The sequence below is a fragment of the Abramis brama genome (genome assembly GCF_963993115.1).
Source record: "Abramis brama genome assembly, chromosome: 5".
Classification (NCBI taxonomy): Eukaryota; Metazoa; Chordata; class Actinopteri; order Cypriniformes; family Leuciscidae; genus Abramis; species Abramis brama.
The window spans coordinates 22,664,533-22,676,154 of NC_139967.1; the positions used below are offsets into that span (position 1 = coordinate 22,664,533).

The 11,622-nt window shown below is 39.6% G+C and overlaps 1 protein-coding gene across 1 annotated transcript; it reads left to right on the forward strand.

Annotated features, from left to right (window-relative positions):
* The first annotated feature begins 4,634 nt into the window (after nucleotides 1-4,634).
* On the forward strand, nucleotides 4,635-8,682 carry ptger4b (prostaglandin E receptor 4 (subtype EP4) b). Its single transcript, XM_084113942.1, has 2 exons — nucleotides 4,635-5,757; nucleotides 6,769-8,682. The coding sequence occupies exons 1-2, from the start codon at nucleotides 5,002-5,004 to the stop codon at nucleotides 7,366-7,368; spliced, it is 1,356 nt and encodes a 451-aa protein (XP_083970068.1). The 5' UTR covers nucleotides 4,635-5,001; the 3' UTR covers nucleotides 7,369-8,682.
* The last annotated feature ends 2,940 nt before the right edge of the window (nucleotides 8,683-11,622 follow it).

Here is an 11,622-nt window from a genome sequence, read left to right on the forward strand (position 1 = left end):
GGTTACAATTCCCATTAAGACAATTGTGCAATGTATTTGAAGAGATGTGGTGTGCCACAGTGCGAGTATATTTGGACCATCTGTAAATATCATAAAACAAATAATGCTAGCAGAAAAAGATGCTCTGTCAAAAGTCATTCTTACAGCGACTCCTTTATATTTCTACATTTTCCAAGTAGGTCTGTCTCTTTTTAGATGTCTCTGACACATACATTTTTTGGAGCTCTACTATAAGGGAGGCGTGTGTCCAGAATGTGCAGTGCTGGGTGTCTTTCTTAGAGGATTGAGAAACACCAGAATTGCATAACCCTTCCTCATTTAGGACGTTTGAATTACTGAGTGCAAATGAAAGAATTCCTTTAATGACTGTTAAAGGTAATTAACAGTCATGACTTGATGTCCTACCTGCTTGTCAACATATGTTTTCCAAACCTCTGCACCAGTGCTTAATTTGTAAATAAATAATTGCCAGATCAAAAACAGCAATTAAAAGTCATCGTGACCGACACTGACCATACAATTTAAGTTTTCCCGGAACATACAATGACATCACTAAACAGTGACGGCACAACTGTAAGCGCATAATTCACAAGTTTCTGCACTGCCCTAACTAGCCTATACAGCCTAGTGTATTATTCTGTCACGTATAGCTACGTTGAGACCAAAAATCATTCAGTTCATCTGTGATATTCTCTCATGGACAACATCATTGTCTTTTCCTTTACATCGATTTCTGATTCTGACTGATCTAACTCCAGTTGTTCGTGTCTCCTGCTATCCTGATTATTATGAACAGTTCCATCTTCGGGATCTCTTTTGATCAGAAACACTTCCAGCTTTACTCGTGGATATGGAAAATGAAAATATGCTAGGCTGTCTTTTTGACATTTTGGTGATTTTAACTTATTTATATTAGAATAATTCATCAGGTATATGCACTCTCTCCAAACTTGATGCTACTCTCCAAATGTTACACAAAACAATAAGCATTAAGCACCAACAAATGATAGTGATTTTGAACTTAAGAAAGCTGATCAAATATATATTTGCTGAGGGCCAATAGCAAAACATAACCTCCAAATAGGCTACATTTGCAGTAACCCGTGCTCGCTCTGTCTCTCACGATGCGTGCACCTGGCGCGAAATGAACGTTTTCAATTAATTCCTATGGAAGCTCAGCTTTAAGGCCCTTTCACACCAGATGCGCACACAGCACAGGACTATACAACGACTAAAACTATCACACAACATACTCACAGTCGTGATAACCGAGTTGGTTGGCAATGCTACGCCACACATTGTCTTTCAAATCGTTGTCCTTGTATGTGATTGGCTGAAGCCTTTTCTGTCGCAGCAAAAGTAAAAAAAAATCGACATCGAAGCGAAAAAAATAAAAGTCGTTTTTTCGCCGTAGCACATTCGCGTTCGGTGTGGAAGCACTCATTACACAAACAGCTGATCAAAAAATAAAACCATCGCGCGAAATATTCGTGCGTCAAAATCGCGTCCAGTGTGAAAGGACCTTTACGCTCACGCACGAGAACTGAACTGAAAACGCTCACTTCACGCCAGTGTGCACGCACCGTCACCATATAATGCACTTGTTTATGCCGGATCGTTTAAAAACAATGCCGGAACGCAAAAATCCAAAATCTGACATTTTCCGGAACAGGATCGGCTCAAATTAAGCACTGCTCTGCGCACCCTGCTCACACAGACATCACACGTCATCAGCGCGTTCCTTAAGGCTATGCAGAGTTGTAGACAGACAGTCACCGAGAACTGCAAACAAACAGCAGTTGCCTTTTACAGTTCCTCCTGAACCAAAACAACAAACTTATGCTGCTTTTACACCGTGTCATAACCATAATTACGAGATGGCTACCCGTGACATTATACCAGGAGCTGTTCATGTCCTCAAACTCAGATTTATGCATTTCTGTGTGAACACTATCAATGCCGAAATGAATCGGCAGCAGTCAGGAGGTACAAGCTGTTTACATTCATTATTATTGTAATGTTTTGTGCTTTGAGACATGAGGTAATTTAACGCCATCTCTTGTGATGCTTTGCAGAATCTGCTGTGTTTGGAGTGGCTTTGGAGAAAGCGCTCTGAAGGGAAGGTATTACGTTTACAAAGCTAGGTTGCTATTGCTAACCTCTCCGAAAGTGCCAACCCTACCTTTAACGTTGATGAGTTTCAAGATTTTTAAGGGACAAAGACAAAAGCCAGGGACCGTGGGCAAAGATGACCTCTAAAAGCTTTTATGGAAATATTGAGTGCTGATGGAATAGTGGTGTAAGACCCTTTTAGACAAACTACTTCATATGTACGGGAAAAGACAATCCATCACCACTAAAAAAATATTCAAAATTTGCTTTTAGAGGTCATCGAACAGATAACTTTATTTTTTTTTACACTGACTCATGTCTGCTCATTCTCTAGGAAAGCATAATAACGTTCTACATTAAAGTAAATACCCATCATTCTCTCGTCTTTCATTTGAATGACTTTTAATTACTGCTTATTGACTTTGGTCACAGAAGCATTGAAAATGTAATACAGCCACTTAGTCAGCTGCACCACCCTTCCAAACACAGACAGCTCAATCAACAAAAGCTGTAGTTCAAGAGGCTTTATGTTTCATTAACTGCAGATTAAACATCTATCGTACTAGTGGACTGAGCAGGAAGTTATGCTGAAAAAGTTAAATACATGATGTGTGATGGAGGGTCATCGAACGTCTCAGACAATAAGTAAATACAAAATAGACGTTCTGAAAATACTGCTTCGTGCTGTGAGAGTTGGATTCAATACCTGCACAGAAAATCTATTAGAGTGATGCTCATGGACAATTTGAAGTCATCCCCATTTGCCCAGTTTTGCCTATGATAAACCTGTTTCCACGTAAGAGTTAAAAAAAAGTAACCTTAAAGTAAGACCTTATTTCTCATAATTGCACCTTTAAATCTCACAAATGTGACTTTATATGTAAGTTGCAACTTTACTCTTACTGTAAATGAGATTTTATCTCACAATTGTGACTATTTCTTGTAATTGTGACTCAATTCAGGTCAATTGCGACTTAAATAATTGCATAATTGCAATTTTAAATTATAATTTTTTGCAATTTGAACTTTGTCACAATTTTATCTATTTCTCGTAATTGCAACTTTATTTTATAAGAGTTTTGACTTCATATCTTGACGCAATGTGACGTTTATATTGCAAGTGCAGTTTAAAAAAAATAATAACTTGCATTGTGAATCACTACCAGAACTAAAAAGAAGTGCTCTTTGAACACAGCCTATCCAGTGATGAACGTCTGCTCTTGTTCAGACTGAATGTGAGATATTTAACCATATAGATGAGGGTTTCTTGATCTGAGGTACTGATTGGTGATCACAAATTTATTGTTACAAGTTAACTGGTTCATGACATTGGGCCGCACACTTCCTTTGTACAGCTCAGCTAGCAATAACACCAAAAAGCGAAAAGACACTAAAAGTGAAAACCTCACAGAAAACCACAATGTTCTCTGTTCTCATACATACTTTGATGTTGTTGCTGGTGCATGCATGGCTTTCAATAACATTGCGTCTGTTGTAGCTTAAGCAGACACCAGACGTCAGTAAGCACAAGGCATACCACAAGATGACGGAAGCAAACAAATCCAGAAATATCTGGTTGAATGACATTTTAAAAGCTGTGCATTCTGTCAGTCAGAATGAGTCATTGTCAGAAAACCTTGGAGAACTGCCCAAGTCATATGCAAAAAAAAAAAAAGTTAATAGAAAGTGCAATGGCTAAAAAAAAAGTTAAGATGAGAAAATTACGGTGAATAAGAAATCTGAATGTAAAAAACAAAAACAAAAATCCTTCTGACCACACTTGATCTGTTAATTTGACAAGTGTATAAATCTCATTGTCAGTGATTAAAGTTTTAGGTAAGTAACATAAAACCGATAGCATATATTTTGTCAACTCCCACCTTTTATGTATGTTATGCATAAATTATACAGTACTGCACTACTTAAACTCAGGGCCAGAACTCAACATTGAAGGCAGCATGTAAATCTTGATAATTTAAAGATATTTTGTGCACTTTCCATGTGCTGTTTTATTTCTTCCTCAAGGATGGATTAGGGTCATGGAAGGTGGATGGTGGACTGGGGCTTTGGAGCGGCTGTCATCACAACACTGTCATAAGTGGCTGTATTACATTTTCAGTGCTGTCAAAAGCAGAAAACATGAATATACTTATATGATCATCCTTATATGAAACATTTTTTGGAGGAAAATGAAATTCCTTTTAGAGACAAAATGTGCTAACAAAATGTGCTATCCATTTTAACACATGTATTATAATGTCACACGTCATAATAGATATTTTTTGTTGTCAGGTTGCCTTTGTAATTCTCTTAAAGGCGGCTTAAGGAGCAAACACATTCTTTATCAGAAAAACAGCTTAAATCCACATGTAGATTTGCATGTAGGTCTGATTTTTTGAAGAAAGAAACAAAGAAACGAAGAAAAGGCAATGAGTGTAAATTGTGTAGATAAATATTAGCCCAGTAGGTTTTTTATGCGGAGACATATATGTGTAAACTTGCAGTGACAGGAGGGTGCAAGACTGAGCTCTAAAGCTCGGGGGCGGAGTTGGCAGAAAGCTCTCGGGGAAGAACTTGTGAGTCAGTTTAGTTGAGACTCAGGGCAACTGTGGACTACACACCTCTCACGAGCAAAAACACAGGACTGAATTTGTGGAAGATCGCATGTGTACCGGACTCAGGCAAGTCAAAATGTATCCTAATCCGAGACGCGCTTTGGATATTTTGGAGACGCGTAACAGCGCATGAAACATACATGTGGAAAGTATGATCGTGGGATCTTTGACATAGATTGGGGAAGTCAGCATTTCACGTCATGCGTCTTGAGCGCGTGTAAAGTGACCGATCTGATTTGAACATCGACCTGCATGTGAGAACAACTCGGTGAAGATGAACATGGACCCTACCATCCCGGTCATTATGTTTATATTTGGCGTGGTCGGGAACATTATTGCTATCGTAGTGCTTCAAAAGTCACGGAAAGAGCAAAAGGAGACAACTTTTTACACCTTGGTGTGTGGACTTGCCGTAACTGACCTCTTGGGCACGCTGCTCGCGAGCCCAGTCACCATTGCCACCTACGTGAAGGGCGAGTGGCCCGGTGGGAATCCGCTGTGTCAGTATTCCGGGTTTATTTTACTCTTCTTCTCTTTGGCAGGTCTCAGTATTATCTGTGCCATGTCCGTCGAGAGGTACCTCGCCATCAATCATGCCTATTTCTATAACCACTACGTGGACCAGCGGGTGGCAGGCTTGACGCTCGCGGGAATCTATGTGTCCAATGCGCTCTTCTGCGCTCTTCCCAGCATGGGACTGGGATCCGTAGCGCGACAGCATCCAGGAACCTGGTGCTTCATCGACTGGCATAAAAACGACAGCTCGAACGCCACTTTCTCCTACATGTACGCGGGCTTCAGCTCCGTCCTCATCCTCGCCACCGTCATTTGTAACGTGTTGGTGTGCGCGGCTCTCATCATGATGCACAAGCGCTTCGTGCGTAGGACCTCGCTGGGGACAGACCAGGCGCGCGTCGCGGAGATGAGGCGCAGGCGGAGTTTCGCGCGTCTGGCTGGTGCGGAGATCCAGATGGTCATTGTTCTCATAGCCACGTCGGGTGTCGTTCTCATCTGCTCCATTCCTTTAGTGGTAAGAGGGATTTGATGGCTTTTGGGAAATGACAGCGTAGGCTACTTTGATTAAGAGCGTGTCGCACAATATGTGGGATACCCGACTGAAAACAACAAAAACTTAAACTAGGCTAAGATGATTTGCTGGTCTTAGGTCATTTTAAACTGGTTTCCCCGTTAAAAGTCCATGAATTCACAAAATTGTGTTTTACAATACTATACATTAAAATTGCAGTGTAAAATTACAAGCGAAAAGTATTAATTACATTATAATATACTGGAAAATGTATATTAGATTTAGCAAGGCACTATATAGACTATATAATATATAGATGATTTTTTATAAATGAAAAATATGAAAACAATTATATGAATATGAATCTTATCAGAACTTATAAATGGGATACTAATTTCCCGTGTAAACCAACCATCGTTTTCTTAAATTTTATTGTAAATGTGAATTTTTCCTATTTTTGGCCTTGCATTGTACCACCTGCATCATTGTCAGTGCATTGTACAGAAACAGACAAGTTTTAATTTCTTAACATTATATAATATATATTAACATTATATAAATGAATGACATATGTAGTTAGGATTTATAAAATGTAGTCAGACAAATGCTATCCCATAATGCATGTTTTTTTAATGTTCATATCTTTTCGTGTATTCCTCTCTAAAATTTTTTATTTAAACCAATGGTTGGGTTTGTCCATGACCCAACCATGGGTTGAAACGACCCTGCATTTTTTAGAGTGACTTAGATTAAAAAGCCCATAAAGTTTGTCACACACACTCTAAATAACTTAAGTGTAGGAGCCATCTATTGATTGTTATCTATTGGCATTCACTACACGGGTATCTCTATGATCTGTACCCTGATGATTTTATTATGTGTTGACTCATAGTGGAAAGGCACAACTAGTATCTGATATCAGTGCCCATAACATGGTTGTGTATGGTGTCGGAAATCAATGTAGGACGACTATAGATAAAGAAGTAAACAGATAATGTCTCGTTTCCTGTCTAGGTGCAGGTGTTTGTGAACCAGATGTATCCCACATCAGGAAAGACAGAAGAAGCAATGAGCCCAGACCTTCAGGCCATCCGAATTGCCTCCGTCAACCCCATTCTAGACCCCTGGATCTACATCCTGCTGAGAAAGACGGTTATGCAGAAGATTCTTGAAAAGATCAAGTGCCTCTTTTGCCGTATCGGTGGACGTAGTCACGGGAGGAGCCCTACGGAGTTCCACTGCAGTAATGGTGTCCACAGCTCATCGTTTGTCTCTCGTGATTTGCCGTCGCTGGTTCTGCCCGAGCAGCCGGAGGTGATCAGCACGTCACAGACATATTTGTATCCCCTGGACGTGGGACAGGGGATGGGCTGCTGTGGTGACTCTGTGCAGAGCAGGACGTGTTCAACTTCAACCGAGCAAACCCTTCTCTCAGGTGACTCTCAGGTGATAGACCTCAGCAGCGGAGAAAACAGAACAGAAACGAGCACAGACTTTGTGAACACACATTCGTGCACGCACTCCACCCCAAATGAAGCGCAGTGTTCCAAGCACCAGCCGCTGCAAGTCACCTTCACAGACGAGACTTTGAGCTTAGAAGAGAGAAGCATATGAAACATGCTGAAAGTGAGCCTGGAAAACTCACTCAGTACAGCAAGAGCAACATGTCAGGAGGGGGACTACATTTCAGGAGCCTGATTTGAGCGTTGCCAACAGAATCAAAACTACTCGGACCGAATCAAAAGAAAAAAATCCTAAAAACTCATGAGCGTAAAATGATAGGATAATTGCGAGAAAAAACACCAATCAGAGTTCTAAACAAAAAGTGCAAAGAGAGATGGTTACTAAAGTAGGAAATAGAATGTTGCTACATGATGGGGTTCTGGAAAGGGTGAAAGAGCAGAGGAGGATGGAGAAGCAAACTGGCTTCCTTTTCTGGTTGCTGTTTTGTTGAGCAACAGGTTATCCCGCATAATCTAGACAACGAGGCGAATGACAGAGCTCATTTAATGTGTCTATATTGTAAGTTCTTAGTAAGGCTATTCGTTTTTGACTAGATAAAATTGACTGACTGATTTGACCCAGGGAGAGGTTTTTTTTTTCCGACTCTTGATTAGATCGGAAGGATATACAGACCTTGTGGGTTGTACAAGCGATCCAATATCTGCTGCCCTACTTCAAATTCCCTTTTTCAGACATTCCTCATTAGGTCACAAGTTCAAGTAACCAGAGTGCCTTGTTAGCTTTTCTCATGCTGGAACTCGTGGTTTAAAATGTCCTTTTTCTTATGTTAAGGTGACCAGAATTTCAAAACTTATACAAGATGTAGCTAGGCATAACTGTGCAATTTTTTTTAGGAATTTCCATAATATGTACAATATTCTGTGAATTAATCAAGCAATTTCATATGTTTAATGACAGTAATACCGTCACAAAATATATCAGTACCGAAAACACATTATACAATGTAAGAGCACATGATACACAGCATATCATTGTCAAGAACGTTTAGGAGGTGAAATTGTAAAAGCTATTAAGATGTTGAATGTCTTCTGAGGTCATACGTTTTGCACTTTTAAATCCTTGTAACCACTGAAAAAATTCAAACTGTCAAAATCGATCACTAAGGTCTTGATCAGTCAGTGGCGTCAAGGAGGGACTGTTGAGTTCGTCTGTACATATTTGTGATGTTAAAATGTGAACAGCTTCTTATTGTAATGCTCCTATTTATTTGAGTTGTTTTGGACAATCTGTGGACTGTAGTTATTTCTTCTCTGTGAGAAGGTCAGGTTTGACAGTTCTACCCATGTTGAAGCAGTTATATGGTATGTTTCATTTCACATTGCATGTATCAAAACAGTATGAGACATGATTTAAACTACGCAAGCACCATCCTCTGCTGCATGTATATAAATGGTTCAACATTACTCTGTATGTTTTCACCATTTCATTTACACATTTTCAAACACATGCATTTCATACCTTGTCTTGCTTATGACCCTCAATGTGACCCTTCAGAATGTGCCAGCTATGTTATGCTGAAATAAACTATCAACAAATAGAAAATTGAAAACAAAAACAAAATTTGTTCTTGCACTCCTCAAAATTAATATAAGCATAGCAGCATTAAAATAATTGAACGATCCCAGTCCTTCAAGTATTACAAATGAATTTATATATATATCAGACTATCATAATTAACAATGGATCCATTTGCAAACTGTAAATATTTACTAACGAGACTAGTCCAGACTTTAGTCCATACTAAAAAACATGATCAGTATTCATCAGAGATGTGCACACTCATCCTATTCTGCAGGTCACTGGATCTGTATGTGGAAAAATACAGATGACCCATAATGACCCAAAATATATTTTCAAATGTAATGTTTCCAGTGTGTCAGCAATCCTTGTGTCTGCTTTGTTAAAAAGGGCCAGAGCTCATTATCTTTAAAAAATCATTTTAATAAATGACTGGTAAGGGTAAGTCATTTTATACCTCGTAAATTGTATGCATTTATTCTTGCATTTACATCCTTAAATATATAAACTCTGGCATTCCTTTTGATTTGTGGGTCAAACAAAATCAGTCCCGTGAATCACTAGGGTATCATCATGATCCTTACACGATGATCAATGCAGAGGGACAGATCTGGAGACCTTCACCGACTGTAGACATCCCATAATTCCATTAGATCATGAAGGGAAATCAGTTCAACTCTCCACTGCAAGTATTCTCAGCATGAATCACGCATTTGTGCACTTGCTATGACGTACAAATTGCCACCTGTCCTGAGACCTATACGTATAAGTAAATAAGAACTGACAAAAGCAATCTTTCACTGCAGTCCTACCGCAGCACAGTCCATATGATTCATCAGTTCCAGGCACCTCCCGAAACCATCATTAGCGAATACGTTAGTGTCCTCATTTATTTGAATGAAGCATCAATTAGCAGAGGATTAGCGAGAGGCAGAAGGATGCTGGAAGCTTCCGCCAGGTCCCACAGGTGCCAAATAAAAAGCATTAGAGACATAAATCCCTTGGTTTGCAGCCCACGCACACAGCTGGACAGTATCAATGCAGATATGAATGCCTATGAATGATGGTGTTAGTGCCAGTAACAGACAATCATCAACATAAAAATGTAAGGCTGTGTGAGTTTGACCATTGCAGCATCATACAGGACTCGCGTTAAAAGTGTTTTACTTTGTTTCACTGACCCTCTTCTTTGTGTTTAACCGCTAAAACAAGAAAGAAGCATTTTTACATTCCACTGCGCTGCTTTTCCATTGTCTCTTAGACCAGTGCTTCTCAAACCAGTCCTGGGGATGCCCCACCACTGCACATTTTGTATGTCTCCATCTAACACACCTAATTCAACTCATCAGCTCATTCGTAGAGGCCACAACTTATTGCCTGCTACAGACGATTTCAAGTGCAGAGGTGTTGTGCGTGCTATGTGAACATAAGGTTATTGTAGTTCTAGACTAAATGTGAGCATACATTTACTCATTTACTTCTCCTGTGTCCTATTCTTCTTCCAGAATAGCAGCAGAGCGGAAAAGAGCGGAAAGGCTTGTTTGTTTGAACTGCGCCCTCCACTGTACAGGCGTAAATTTGCATTTCCTTCAGCCTGAGGCTTATTCATTTCACTTTTGATGTGAAAGGGCCTTTAAATATGCCAGAAATAGAACTTTTTGGTTGTTATAAAAGCAGACAAACAGCCCAGCCTAGATGAGAAAAAGTAACGCAAAAGTAACTTAAAGCATTACTTTCCATAAAAAGTAACTAAATAACACAGTTAGTAACTTTTTTAGGGAGTAATGTAATATTATAATGCATTACTTTTAAAAGTAACTTTTCCCAACACTAGTCATGGCTACGGAAAAGAAGCTAATTTGGCATGACAGTCTTACAAATGGAGCTCCAGGTAACCATGTAGCGTTGATAAATATGCCATTTCATGTTGCATTTTTATTAGCTAGTCAGTAGACGTAGGTTGTAGCAGCAAACACACTGTGAGATGATCATGCTAAATTTCTGACACTGTCTGAACATTATCGCAGACTATCTTTGGTCGCAAGACAGTGACAACGGCCATCTTTGAACCTCTCTCGTTGTACGATTAAAGGAGCCACGACCACAGAAATCGGCACGATTGGTCATCTTTCATCTGGGACAGCCTGATACCAGGCATAAAATAGGTGTGTCTGAGAGACATTCAAAATATGGAGGTGGTGGTGGTGGGGCTTTCCGTGTGAATGACCCCTTCTGGATCAAAACCTGTTGCAATATTTTACCAAAAAAATTACCTGAGGCCATTTACAGAACAAATTTTTTGGGATTTAAAAACGTGAGACGGAGGGCAGTCAATGAAAAAAAATAGAACGTACAAGAAGCTGGAAAAGATGCAAGCGGAATGGCTAAACATGTCCATGGCATGTTTACACGGAAAACCAATGGAAAAGTGTAACGCAAAAATGCGTTCTGTGTAAATTGACTTTATTTGGAGTTTAAAAACGAGTCAAAAAAACTATGTGAGGTCAAGAGGTGCATTTTTAAAAGCTGAACCTCTTTTAACTTGAGTGCTGCAGTTTTAGAATGCCATGTCATGTGCAAGTCGAAGCGGAGCAGTCAAACATGTCTGTCTAGCATGTTTACATGACAAGAACAATGGAAAAGCAGTGCATTGGTATGCAAAGCGCAGGTTGTTTTCTAGATCTCTAGACAGACAAAAAATCATATCACTCCCTGCATGACTTCTCTCTTCTGCATGACCTTTAGCTCAGAGTTTAACCAATGACTATAATACTGCTACTTCATTTCTAAGTAGCACTAACTAAACACCAATAGTCTGCAAATAGG

What these genes read in the sequence shown, in the direction of transcription:
- ptger4b (XM_084113942.1), top strand. Translation starts at nt 5,002, where the DNA reads ATGAACATGGACCCTACCATCCCGGTCATTATGTTTATATTTGGCGTG. An exon ending in TCTGCTCCATTCCTTTAGTG is followed by an intron (nt 5,758 to 6,768) that starts GTAAGAGGGATT and finishes TTTCCTGTCTAG; the next exon opens with GTGCAGGTGTTTGTGAACCA.